Source organism: Pagrus pagrus (assembly GCF_965226575.1).
Source record: "Pagrus pagrus genome assembly, chromosome: 8".
Taxonomy (NCBI): domain Eukaryota; kingdom Metazoa; phylum Chordata; class Actinopteri; order Spariformes; family Sparidae; genus Pagrus; species Pagrus pagrus.
This window is the reverse complement of record NC_140192.1, coordinates 12652378-12667195: the sequence shown is the minus strand read 5'-3', so window position 1 is coordinate 12667195 and position 14818 is coordinate 12652378. Positions and strand designations below refer to the sequence as shown.

At 41.4% G+C, this 14818-nt stretch overlaps 1 protein-coding gene across 4 annotated transcripts in view; it reads right to left on the bottom strand.

The window, feature by feature from the left end:
- The window catches only part of LOC311261790 (transmembrane protein 132C), a 247712-nt gene that overhangs the window by 186564 nt on the left and 46330 nt on the right, over nucleotides 1-14818 (bottom strand). Inside the window, exon 1 of one of the 4 annotated variants that reach the window (XM_084360769.1) lies at nucleotides 9107-9177. The exons of 1 other annotated variant lie outside the window; for it this stretch is intronic. In XM_084360769.1, coding sequence (XP_084216895.1) covers nucleotide 9107 — 1 coding nt within the window. In that variant the 5' untranslated portion in view covers nucleotides 9108-9177. Of the gene's footprint in view, nucleotides 1-8994; nucleotides 9178-14818 lie in introns of those variants that run through there. 2 more of the 4 variants (XM_084360767.1, XM_084360768.1) reach the window with 2 other exon arrangements.

Below are 14818 nucleotides of genomic sequence, written 5' to 3'. Positions count from 1 at the left end.
ACACATGTGCAGTAGTAACACACTTTACTGTTTAAAATTGTGGAGTCACCCTTTAAATGAGAAAATCAATACCAATCGTAGTCTATTTGGACTGAAACGATGGAGTCTGTTTCAGGAGCGGTACAAGTTAAAACCCTTCGAAACATCTTTGGCTTAAAGATTTATTTCTAATTTATCTAAACAAGATTGCTGTTAGTAAATTTATGATTATCTGTAATCACCAATACCAATTTTTCATGCCATTTAGTTCCACTATAACAGACAGGCTGTAAAACAACACATTATTAACCTGATTTCTGATTTATAACATTTATATCAGTGACAGTAAAAGAGCTCTACGCATGAGTGATACTCACTGAGATGCAGATATATACTCCCCTTTACACACATTCAGTTTTAAATTATTAACAATAAGGATCTGAGAGAAGACAGGGAGAAAAGGAAGGTTAGCCAGTGTTTCTGCTAAATGATTTAAAGGCAATTTATTTCTCTTTTGTAGAGAGGGAGGGAGACAGAAACAGCGACATTTCTCTTGTTCCTTTTCACTGTCCTTCATGTGAACTGAAAACTAACTGGTTGAAGAAATAAAGGACTGAAGTATACATTCTGTGAGTGTGTGTGAGTGACTGGTGAACTACCTTTCAATATTAAAGTCAAGGTTATGCTGAAACAAGAAATTACATTTGAATGTAATTTTTACGATGATGTTAAGACTTTTATTTAATCTCAGTCTTAGAAGCCCCATGAAAGCTGTAATATGTACTCCGTGCTTTGTAAAATGTCTCAACTCCTTTTCTCTCCATCTCTGGATCAGTGGTCATTCTGGCCTCCTGGAGCGATGATATTGGCTGTCCTCTACTTCTGAACTCAACACACACACACAAGTGCACACACACATACAAAATTAAAAATCTGAAATTAAACAAGCTTCTATCTTTCTGCCTGATTTTGTGTGTTCATGTGTGCGTGCATGTGTGTGTGTGTACAAGACTTCCGCCCTGCCAGTGACCTCCCAGACTAGGGCTGGCAGGACACACACACACACACACACACACACACACACCTCGAAGATCTTTAAACCCTCAGTTACAGAGGACACACAGACATTAAACCATCAGCTATGTGACAAGATTTATCAAAAAATGACATTTTGCACTTTCTGCACATTATAATTATTTAAGATCCTTAATTTCCTGCTGTATTTTATATGCTCTCCTGTCTCCCTCTGAACATATGGTGAGGGGAAGTTTGGATGTGGAGCAGCTGGAAGGTCACGAACACAGAAAAGGTTTTATTCCAACCTTAACCTCTAAAACCTGAGCGCAGAGAGAGAGACTTAAATAGATTTGTTTTGCCTTGGCCTTACTCACTGAATGTAGACTGCTGGTATAAAGCCCGTCATTGGCGCACCTTCCGCTACTTGTGTGATAGCATTTCCAAAGTCTCCATCTTCAGGTAAACAACAAAATCTTCTCCTTTATAAATCTTAGCGCTGACGAAGAAAGCAGATAACGTCAATGGTAGGGAGAGACAGGGGAGACTAGTAACACTGTGTAATGTAGGCAAACTCTTAAAGTGATTCTGAAGACGGATAGTTGATTTTTGACTCAGCTTGCATGAGCAGAGCATCTCATACAGGGCTGCGGATGTGCGTCACCTAGATATTCGGCGTCTCGCCTACTCTTTCTGCGTCACACATGCGGTTCTCAGCAAAAATAGTTAAGAGAGAATGATCTGTTGATGGTTTCACTAGGCGAAGGACAGTGTTTATAAATATATATGGACAACAGCAGCAGAATTGACGAGAGAAGCAATTTTTCCGTGGGAATCCCTCATTCCTTCACTAAAAGACTGCTTATTAATGTGCAGTGGCACAGTAATGTGTAGGCTTATTGTAAATAACGAATGTAACATTCAGCTTAGTGCAGTGTATAAGCAGCTTTCAGTCAGTCAGCACACAACAAACATCAAGCTTAGTCCCATGGCTTACAACTCGACAGAAATCCCATTATCATCTATCTATCCATCTCTCGCTCTCTGTCTCTCTTTCCCCTTCTGTCTGTCTGTTTGTCTGTCTCTCTACCTCTCTCTCTCTCATTGCCATAGTTTTGAACTACGCAAAAACCCCATTATCGACTATCTATCCCTGTCTCTTTCTTTTTCGATGTCTGCCTCGCTCCATCTTTTTTCTCTTTCCTTCATATTCCCATGGCTTGGAACTAGAATGAAATCCCATTTATGCATCCATCCATCTCTTTTTTTTTCTCCACTATTTCATTCCCAGACCCTCCATTTCTGTCTCCCTCACCAGATGGCAGAGAGCCAACTTATCTATTTATCTTCATGTCCATCCGTCTTTCTATCCATCTTCTTCTACTCCTCTCTTATAGTTCCCAATGCAATGAAAAGGGTGGGTGGAGGGTTGCCTACCGCAGCGTCTAACGTTACATGTCAGGTGATTTCAGAGACATCACAAGTCAGAGTTTAATAAACACTGGAGGAATGCTACATGTTTGCTGGATACAAGCACCATAAAATTGATGATACTGATCAAAGAAAATTAAAGAAATTAAGCGGGGAAGCTTACAGTTGCTGTACCACAGGGTCTGATTAATCTGCTAACCAAAGACATGCCTGCATCGTTTCACTACAGTACCTGTCATTGCCAATGTTGATGTGCAATTTATTTTTGATTCATCTATAAAAACCAACGCAAGGTAATTAGACCATCAATGTCAGTGGTTTGAGCTTTCATAAATTCATTACTCAAGTGCTAATAATAGGTGTGACTAAGCATGAATAATTAGGAAACTTCTCTTAGATCTTAGTCAAATCCATTAAAGCTGCCTGAATTTTACTGTTTTATTCAATCCTGTTGCCTTTGGCCCTGTTCACATTTGGCAACAACATGTACAAGTACAGGTGTGAACACCCCCAAGAAGCATTGAGGACAAATTTGAGATCCAATCACTCAGACCACATTCAGAGTTGGTCTGGGACACGTGTGTACGTGAATGTGTCCTGGGCCATATTAGAGGACCGCCTACTCAACCAGCATCTTTCACAAAACACCATGAAGAAGTCACTTCAACAATCATAATGGATGAAACTCTGTCTGATTTCCATGCAGTTCACTGTAATGTAAAATACGTGTTTGAGCTCTCTTAACCTGCCACTGTAGCAACAGACTACATCACCCCTAATTGCATTATTTTAAGAGATGTTGCATGCATTTCTTTGTGTGTACGTGTTTATTTGCATGGAGTTGGGATGTAAGATCCTGTCACAAGAGGTCACTCAAGACGTGTGTCCAGACGCATTTAATGCTCAGTGCTTGAAGCTGTCCATTTGTGATCGGATCATTCTGGACGGATGGTAAAACCAAATGTGAACAGCCTCTTTGACTTATATAAGACAAAATCAGTTTGCTGTTTTACTAATGTTCAGCTCAGATTTTACAGACTACTTCTTAAAAGGTGCTATTTGTAAGTCTCACTGCCAATTCGTCAAAAACTGACAGCCAACCCGTCCTACAAACCCAATGCATCGGTTTTCGAGATGCTGATCAAGAGGTAACTGTGCTCAAAGCAGAAGTGGATTTTGTGGCTCTTAGGTAATCAAAGATTAAAAAATCCTTATTTTATCTCCCAGTGTTTGTACTGTATGGTTCTAATGTAACACGGGTATGGTGAGTGCTGGCATTATGCGGAAAGCATCCCTTGCTAATGGATTATACTTGCTGATTTCCCACTTCTAGGCCTGGTGTCATGTGGACGCTGCTGCTCATACAGTAAATGAGTGCTTGTGAAATTTCAGCATCATTGTCTGCTCCCCCTGCTACCTGAAGGCTTGTTTTACTCGTGTTAAAAGGCTTGGATGCACATCCAATACTATTACAAAGCACGCGTGTGTGTGTGTGTGTTTTCTGTGCGCGAGGCTGTGTGTGACCACTTGTTTCAGGGCGTCGTCTCAATAATTCACAAGCCTCTCTTGCCCAGAGGCAGCATGCGTTACATCCGCTCTCTCTATTCAACATGTGTGTATTTCTACGAAGTGTGTGTGTGCGTCTGTATGTGTGACAAGGATGAATGTCCATGTGCATGAATGTGTGTGGAAGTGTGTGTGTTTGTGTGTGTAGCTCTATTTGCATGTGTCTGCGAGTGTGTGAGCCTAGCAGTGTGTCTGGCGGTATTGTATTACATAACTCTTAATTATAACAGGGGAGGAAATGTGACAGCTTGTGACCTAATCCTTAATACAAGCATTACATTTTCACAATTCAAAAGGAAAATGTGCATGAGAAAGTGTGTGTGTGTCAGTGTGCGTTATTTTCCTATGCCAATTAAAGGGAATGTGACAGCGCTGCAAACACACTTCTCAATTTGGGAATGTGATGACTTGATAATGACACATTGATGTGGCTTTCAACTGTCTTGTGTGTGTGTGTGTTTACATGCGTGTGCGTGTGAGAGAGAAACAGACAAAGAAGGTTCTTGAAAGCATATATATGCAAGAGCGTGTGTGTGTGTGTGTGCGTGTGCTCCTTTAATTGTGCTGAATGACAGATCTATTACTGTGGAAGAGTACGTCATTATGAACATTAAGCGGCCTTGCAAGAGACACACACACACACACACACACACACACACACACACCATCATGCTGTATGATTAAAGCTGACTTAATGTGCTTAATGTGTATGAGTGTGTCTGGATTGTGTGTGTGTGTGTGTGTGTGTGTGTGTGAGAGAGTGTGGCTGTGTGTGAGTACAGAAGCTGCCACTTGGCTTTCAAGGCACTCGCTAATATGGCTTTTAAAGGCCTCTCATCTCATCTCTCTGTGCCTGCACCCTTTATACACGCACACGCACACACACACACACACACACACACACACACACACACAGTTAAATGCACACTTTCAGGCAAATAAACACACTGACTCACATGCATACTGTCACCCACCGTCTTCGCACTCACACACACTTCCTCCCTCCTCAGTCTTACAGCTATGTTAACTTCATCGCACTGCTCAGCTTGATCTATATATAGCCGTCTACACACACACAAACACACAACGCAGGCACACACATGCACTCAAGGCATGCCCTCTCTTTTACCCTTCCATCCCACTTTTTTTTACCACTTGTTCTTTTCACCTCTTAACTACCTCTCCTTTTCTTCACTTCTCCTATTATCCTCCCTTCCTCTATTGTCCATCCACACTATTTCTCCACAGTTCTTTATCTACTTCACTTTTATCTGTTCCCTCTTACAGCCTCCTGCTCCATATGTGCCTTTGTCCTCCCTCTCTTTTTTCCACTGCTGCCCTTCAGCTGTCTCGCCTGTTCATCTTTTTCGCCGCTTCTCTCTTTGTTTAGGGGAGGAGGAGAACGACGATGAAGAGCGGGGAAGAAAAGCAAATTAAGGCAACAGCAAGAGAGATGAGACGAGAGAAGCTGAACCTCGAAAGTGAGAAGTGAGGAGTCTGTGAGAAAGAATAAAAGAGAAAGTGAGATCTGGTGTGAACTCTGGTGATAACCCAGCAGTGTGTTCTGCGACAAAAGGCCTGCTGTCTCCCTTTTGGATAGCAGCAAATAAGCTGATTAATGCACCGCAACCAGGGACGGAATGAACATTGTCCCATACATCGTAAGAAAAACAACTGTCAAACAGTAAGAAGAAGGAGGAGAGGAGGTGTTACAGATATTTGAAGACTAATCATCACTGACTCATCTGGTTGAATGAAGAAGGGAGAAGGGATGGATGGGTCAAACATAAGACTTTCACCCAGGAGAGTGCTGTATGTCTCCTGTGATGACCAAACGTTATTGTCTAACTTCTTTCAACTTATGTATGTGACTTAACTTACATAACTAGCATGGTCATTTTTAACCCAAGCCATTATCTTCTCCTTAACCTAACCAAGTAGTTTTCTTGCCTAAACCCAACAAAACTGACCATTTCTCAACGTTAGCCACATGACGACAAAGGTCCTCTACGCTAGCAGCTGATAATATCCAATACTTATATCATCATTTTGGAAGTCACTGGCAAATTATATATTCCTGGCAACCATACTAATTATAATGCAAGCAAAGGAGGAAGTAACTAAAGTGACAGTAGAGATGAGGTCAGGGTGGTTCGATGGGTCAACAAATCTTTGAACTCTAGTACACCCACTGCTCATTTCCAAACACTAGTCAATGGCGCATTTTAATGCAGCTTTTTTTTCTCATTTCAACCAAACTCACAATGTTTCTCCAACAATGCCCACGATTTCCTTCCTAAACATGACACAACTTTAACCTAAGCACTTTCACATCGTAAAGCTGATTTTCAACCCTGATGTGTTACACAGACAGGAAGGCACAGACACATGATGTCGTCCTTCAAATGTGGGCGTCGGATCACAAAATGCTTCTGTGTGTCCTGGAAGACACGGACTAACAATGTAGTGGAGGACTCGCTGATATGGCCGTGAAATAATTTTGCAATATTTTTTAGGTTGTATTGCAACACACTTTAAATCTCAAAATTGTATTATCTCCTCAAATACAGTCACGATGGATATTGCGACAATATTGTAAGGATGACTGTTTTCACAAGATATTAAGGCTGTTGAGCTGACTTTAAAGATATTCAGCAAAGAAATGATAAAAGTCTTCCTAATTTGCTTTATTTCCATATCAAATCGAGATGGGTTCAATGATCACAGCCTTTTCCATGAATCCTGTACTAAAATTGAATCTAAAAGATTCAAACATCAATTATTGCATGATAGAATCTGACACACTCCTCTTTTGAGGGGACACCAACACTCCACGTGACGCCCAGGCTTTGAGCAACCTCACGACTACTTTATACCTGAGGAAAGAAAAATGCAAAATGTGCAACGTGCTATGAAATATATACAGTTTCGCCAACATTATATTCTGTATGCTTTGTGTCTGCCCAACTATAATCCTGATTCACTGAGGCTTAAAAGAAAATACCCCCTGCCTTGGCTGCATCATTCTACATGGACCTTTTTAATGACCTGCCCGAAGCAAAGCGGGAAAATCTCTGTCTTGGCATCCCTGCTCCATTCCTCTCTTGGTTCAGCTGCCTTATTACTTGTTAAGAAATCCAGTTATCCAATAATGTCTGGCGCGATGGTTGAATGATCACCTTGTCCATACCTTCGACGCATTACATGGTCTTTTTCCCCCCAACATGTCTGTCTCTCGTTTTCTCTCTTTTTTCTTCACAGATCAATTTAAGTGGCCACTCTCAGCACGCTCTCATGTCAGGTTCAGGTATTTCTCAGACAGACTCCTTGTCACGATGTCTTTCTTTCTCTCTAAGACGGGTTTAATCAGTCCCTCCATTCCCTCTCGTTTTTCTTGATGGAACTCTCTTTTTCTGCAAGAGTAGATTTAGACCTCACACATCACCTCTCTGTGACTGCCCCTCATTCCCTTTCTGTCTCTCGCGTCTCTGCTTGGTTTTGTCTCGTTCTGCAAGTGCGCAAGAAATTTAAGCAAACAGATGGCAAAAGAAAGTGTGAATCAGTGATTCCATGAACTACTTTTATGCCGAAATAAGTGTAGTGTGTAACACAATTACATAATCAAATCACAACAGTAGCACGTCCGTTATCTTTGTAAATCATTGCACTTCACTGCCGCCTCCCATCTGTCGTCTATGCTAGTTTCATGAATTAATTCAACAAATATCCTTATTCCCTCTTCTTTCCACACATGTCATCGAAGAGTTTGATCTTATTTTACTTTGAAAGGCAACTTGTCAGTGCTGCATCCAAATTGATGCAAAAGAAACAAAAGAAAAATAAGAATTAGCACATTTTTCACATGCCCCTCCAGAAGAGCTGTCAACATAGTCTAGAGGCATGGAAAAGCTCCCTTTAAAAGGGGTTTTTTATTGTGCAAGTTAAAGGTCCACTTTGATAGAAAGTTGATTTTTGAGTCTTGTTCCCAACTAGTCAAATGTAGCACTGTAGATATTAACAGATAGCGAGGACTGGACTCAAGGATCGGAAGAGCAGTTTTAAGACTAGTACTCAAGAATAACAGACCACAGATCATGAGGTAAGTTTGAACTGCCGGCGTATTTATATAATTCGCAAAAATGGAGTTTAGTAGACAATAGATACAAAGAGTGGTACCAGATAACATATACGGACAGAGTTGAGTTGACTCAGTTCTAGGTTCTCGTTTTATCTCAGTTAGGCCTATTTTTTTCTTTCTACCATCTCAGTAGTTAATTTCAACCAATACATTAGTCCTTATAGCAACACAGCAGTTTGCATTACCAATTTGCCACAAAATAGATGAAAACATAAAATAAAACTTAACACAAGACCAAAGATCAGAACTTTCACAGATCTATATCAATCAATAAACTCAAATTTCAGTTTCAGTATAATCAGTCCTTTGACAGGTCCTTTAAAGAATGGAAAAGTCCAAATGAATCCACTGCCTGTTCAGAGCTCTACTGAGGGTTTAGTCCTACCAAGATTCAGGTGTTTGAATCAGTGCCTTTATCCCTCCAGTGCAGGTTGGCTCACTTCCACGCTGCCGGTGGGCAAACACCAAGAGTTCATCTCAACTAGACATAAAAACCTGGCCTGTTGTACAGTCGTACAACAGGGCATCATACATAGACATATTTAGTCTCCTATAATTCTTAACAAAAAGGTACACTTGAGCTGAACAAGCACGTAAATAAATCTTAATTATCAATTCCGTCCGGACCCGTAACAACATGGCGGCGACCGTCCTTCTCACTTTACTAGAGAGGCTAAACTTGACCACGGCGTCTGCATGTAGCTTCTGAACTCGCTCTATACAAATAAAACCCCATAAAATACAAAACATAGAGTCGTTCACGCTTATCTTAGCTTAACAATTGGCATTTTCCATTGCACATTTAGCTTGAAAACACAAGAGATAATACGCTAATTAACACAGAAAAGATCGTTTTGTTAACTCACCAAATCCTTGTTGGAAAGAAATAAAACATAGCATCCAGCAACGTACACGGAAGGTGAACACAAAATCCTCCAAAATTGGAAAAACAAAGCTTCACATTCCTCAAAAACTCACTTCTTTATACTTAGTTTTCTGTCTCTCCTCACTGGGTTAGCTTCGCCTCCTCAGCCGTTTGTCTGTAGCGATCTCCGGCTTCTCGCTCTATTTTTCCTCTCTCTCCAGTACGTGGCGCTGCAGCTACCTGATTGGTTACCACGACACGCGTTAAAGGAATAGTACACAAAGTAAAGAAACAGAAATTAAGTGTAAACTACTTTTTAATGAATGTAAATTGTAAATGAAGTTAATTGCTAATTTGCTCATTGTATTTAATAATTATGTAACCTGTCACCTATAGGCTACATTAACCCTGGTTACACAGGTTGGTCACCATCATCAGTATTTGAAGAGTTGGGAATGATCAACTTTCTTACAGAGTGGACCTTTAACTTCTGTAAACACACAGTCCTGACAGTCAAGCCCCCTCTTTATAGTAAATGTCTGTGCTGGACAGGTTTTGCTATATTTCAAGTATGTATGTATGTTACCGCCGGTAATACAACATACCGGTAACTTACCGGTATGTTGTATTTCTTTAAAGTGAACTCTTTGCTCCTATTTCTTGTCTCCTCTGTATTCCCTTTCTCTCTGATTCAGTTTTTTGTCAACAAAAATGTTGCTGAAAAATAGAAGCATAACCATTTGTCACAATGGAAATGAGACTGAAACTAAAGACGAACAAAAGAAAACTATGAAAAGGCATTTTTGGTGCACTCAGGTGCAAAAGTGACACAAGAAAAAGCTACCTACTTTCTCACATTTGCACATCCGGCCAACCAATTTGCAGGATTTTAGGTCCCAAAGTTTTGCTGATATTCCAACATCCAAATGGTCTGGGAGTTTCTTATTCCGTCCCTTTCACCTTACCCTAATCCTTTTTTTTCACTTCTGGCCCTCTCAGCATCCCATCCATCTCCTCCAGCTACAATTTCACCCGCTCCTCTCTTTAACTTTCTATCCATATCCACTCTCCCCCTCTCACTGTTTCCACTCGCAGCGACTGGCTCTCATTTCTTCCCCTTTCACCCTTTCCATTCTCTCTCTCCCTCTCTCCTTCAACATCCTTCTCTGAGTGAAAACCATCAGCTCAGCATTTCTCGGTCCACCTGAGGCCTTGATTCGACAAACCCGCACTCTTAATTGCATCCGATCCCATCCCTTCATGCCTTGCCTTTCACGCCTCATCTTTCCCTTGTTCTGTCTCCTCCTCACCTTTTACATTTTTTCAAATCAGATGCCTGTTGCTCCTTCTTTTTTCCCCTCTAATCTAAGTGTGTCTCCCTCCTATCATTTTCGTCTTCCCTGTTTACGATCGCATCTTTTTCACTTTTTCCGTTATTCCTCGCTTCTGCCATCCTCACACCTAATACAATCTCTCTGTCTCCTCCTCTGTCTTTAAACCCCGGCTCTTGTGTTGCAAAGTCAGACTCGAGTATGCTAATAGGTCTGAACACAATTATCTCAGACAGACTCTTTACAGAGAAAGAGCGAACATGGCTTCCTGTTTCATCAGATTCTCCGTCCCCTCCCATCACATTTTACCTCTTCTTTTTTTTCTCTACATTATCTCCTGGCTCTTATCTAAAATCTGACATTGCTGTAGCTTTCCACTTTTTGTGGAAAACATTGGATCTTTTTTGTATAAAGAGATAACAGACTGTCTGGGTTGTGTAAACGTTATTTCCGTGGTATTGCTAATTCTCGAAAAGTCTTAAAAATGTTTTTCTGTCGGTGGGAATATCCTGCCTCAAGGCTTGTTCTGAGCTTTCTTAGAAGAAATTATTATCCAGAAAGTTTTCTAAAAAAGTGATAGATGGATGGATGGATGGATGGATGGATAGATAGATAGATAGATAGATAGATAGATAGATAGATAGATAGATAGATAGATAGATAGATAGATAGATAGATAGATAGATAGATGAAGGTCAAAATGACTAGAGAGTTGAGTACAAGAGAGATGACAGCTTCAGACAAGGATGGGGAGGATGAAGAAAGGACAAAAGGTTAAGGGACAATATCAGAGAACAGAAAGAGAGGAAGAGAGCAAGATAGATGGAGGACATGAGAGTCAGATGAGAGCGACAGAGAGGGAGAGGAAAAGGAGAGATGAGAGCTTTAATGGCAGCGAGTGACAGAGGAAGGTACGATGAGAAGAAGAGAGAAGGTCACGAGGTATGTTGTTTGCAAAATGCATCCTCTCACCGCCTGCTTTGATGTGAGAGCTCAGCCACTTGTTCAGCCAGGAGAGAAGAGGAGGACAGGGAGTAATTATAATTTAAGGATGTACTTTAGGCATTGCTCCACTAACGGCACAGCGCTAACCTCTGTAAAAGTTCTGCTAATGCATCTATATTACACTATAAAATCTAGGCTTCATCGAGCAGGGCTAAATAAGGTAGCGCTTAACAAAGTGTCTACTTTCTCGTATGTAGTTGCTAAAAACGGAGCACCACCTGAGCTTTCCAAACAACCTCTCCTCGGGATGTGGCCGGGGTGCAGCAGCTGTTCGACCAGCATAAAAAATGGGACTTCTGTGCCCAAGGATAGTAACTAAAGTCCCACGCGTCGCTATCCCCACTGGACTAGAATCACACGCCACCACATCTTCTCACCTGTGTCAGCCCCTGCTCTGTCTTCAACTTTTCCTCCCGACCAAAGCTGCAGGAGTATGCAAGACTGTACTGCATGTTACAACATTCATTAAAAAAGAGCATGACTGTAACAAATAAGATTCATGGTTTTGTCCTGTTTGTCAAAAACTGCACTCTAATGCTGTCTTGGATGGGTTTAACCTTGAATTTGTGTGGTACCTAATGTTGTGTCAAATGAGTACGATAAGATGAAAGATTATCAGAAAAATACCAAGTAATGCGGTTCGATGCAATAGCTCTGGAATATATACTCTATTACTTAAAGTAATCCCTTTAGTTCTGTGTGTGTTGGGAAAAAAAAAAGGATCATCGTAAAGCCATGTAGTTAGTGTTGGTGTACTGTAATGCATTTCATTCCAGGGTGTTTCTAATATCCTGTCCCCGACAGGGACGTCGGGCCTACATTTGTTTAGTCTGCTAAAAGGTATTTGTGAAGGTATTTATTAGTAAAAGATTACTAAACCTGGTTGTCCCCTTGGATTTTCTCAATAATACCTGCTCCAACATTTGCCATAAAGCAATCAAAGCATCAAGGAGAACAATGAACTTATAAACATTGAAAAGAGTTTTACTTCTGCTCCACTCTGCCCCAAGGAAGTATAAATATGGATATAAGAAAAACTAAGATATTTGGTTGTGTCCTCTTGCTACATTTCCTAGTGGTTGGTTTTGGAGATCTGAGAAAACAGAGAGATTGACCCAGTTCAGGGCCGTATTAGTACCGTCTTCTTTACTGAGTGTAAAACCACATTAGCACTTTCAAACACCAAATTTGAGTGTGTCTCTGGAGAGTATACTGTAGCCCACCACATGCTTCCTCCGATGTTCCAGCAGCTTCAAAATAGAGCAAAATTCAATTCCTCCTGATGCTCTTTCTGGTTGAGGCTAAAGTGCAGCTGCAGTTCAGAAAGCACACACAAAAGTAAATAAAAGGACTCCTGCACCAGCTGAATCTCTACCTATAACATCAGACTGTGTACTGAGGCATGCACAACTCTTATCCCACTCTGCATAACCTCAGTTGCCATGGTAATATTTCCCAAAATACTGTTCAAATATCTCAACATATAGGGACACAAGGACCAGAGCGGACACACTTTATCTTCAGACAGTTAGCTGTGAGTGTTATAGCTGCTATATGTGGTGTGCTGACTGCGTGTATGCACCTACCCTGAGCGCTACTGACAGGCAGATGCGTATGAACGACTACAGCCCTTATTAAACATGGCAGATGAGAGCAGAACATGGCTGTCATAGATTTTTAGGGAGCAGATGGAAAACAAGGGCTGGGTTTGGTTCCAACATACTTACAGACAGGGCTGTCGGGGTCAAGTGTCGACTGTGTTGTGCCAACTCACTGCACGAGGAGTCAGGGTGTACACACACAGGACCGACGTCACACACTCAGACACACACAAATCTAACAGGATGGAAACCCCTCTGACCCAATTATTCAATATGCGAAAACACACCCACACATAGAATAGCATTTTTTTGGGTGGCGGCAGTCTTGGTCTGTTCAGTTTTAGGGGAACTGCAAAATACCATCATACACATTCAACTGTACTGTGTTTTGTGTTCTTAAATGACACCCCTATAGTTTAGCACTGTTGACACAAACCACTGCTAATTGCAATATCTTGTCCTCTCAGAATTATTGCTCAATTTCACATTTACTAGAGCAACAAGGCAGCTTAAAGCAACATTATGTGAGTATTTCCCCTTAAAATAACTGCTTCAACATCTTTATGACGGTACATTGACTTGCAACTGGCTTGTCTTGGCTCTATCTCAGCCGCTCCAACCCCTATCGCTTGTTTCTGTGCTGTGCAACTTCAGTGAGCAGGTAGGATCACGGTGCGTAACGCTTGACAGGAGTACATCACACACAGAACCAGGTATCACTGATTTGAGTGAAACTGGATAATTTGTTATGGATAAAAATGTTCCCTGGTTTTCCCTCAGATGTCTGGAATTCCTCCTGATGGCTGCTCCGCCTCAACTCTTTGATTTACAGACTTTCCTGAAAGCAACCTGCAACTGCTGCGTACTGTAGCTGCTAGTAAGCTCTGCTAGTTGACTCTGCTCAGAGCACCGCCAGGTAGTGTTGGCGTTAACACTGCTATCACAGGAGCTTTGGTCTGGCAAGCTGGCAACAGAACCAGGCTCAAAGACCAAAGAGGACACGATGGAGGAAGCTAAGAAGAGAAACGGAGACAGCGATCGAGGTGAGAGACGAGAAACCTGGGATTGTATTTACAGCAGTTGTGTTTCACCCAGAGTCTGTGGGAGCCACAAAATGGCACTAAATACGAATTTCTACATAATGTTGCTGTTACTCGTTACCCATTCATTGTCAGGGGCCATAAAGGTTAAGAGAGCGCGACTTAAAATACAAAAGACACCCTGCTGAAAAATCATGCATAAATATAAAAAATAAAACAGCTTCTCACAGAGCCGTCTCACAAGGGCAAAGCACTCTTATGCCAAGTGAAAAGTGCTTCTTAGAAAGTTTCCCACCGCAGAGAGGAGGAGGAAACAGTAGGGAGCGGGTTGAGAGGCACTTGGCGCCACACTCTCTACTCATCTCTGTTTGAAAATCTGAACCTGCAGCTAAGAAAATCTCAAAGCTGTTTTCTTTGTGTATGCGTGTGTGCGTGTGAGCGAGCGCGCATATAAGGACGCATTGATTAGGCGTGGTAAAATCAAAGCTGAGCTTTGGGTTAGCGATCGATCAAACGAGCCAACTTTTTTTTTCTCCTCCCTTCTCTCTCTCTCTCTCTCTCTCTCATCCAGTGGAAAGAAAAAGCGGTTTATTTTAGAAAATGAATTTTTTTTTCACGCCTGACAGAACGGGGAAACGGAAAAGGGAAGACGTACACACAAACACACACACAGACACACACACACATGCAAATCACACCGGAAAATGCACACACACTCTCATGGTAGACACACAGATAGAAAGGAAAACACACAGAATTCACACGCAGAAATTCTTGCTGACATACTTACAGAGAACAAACACAAATATTGCTAACGCACACATTCACACACACATCAGCATAAGTCA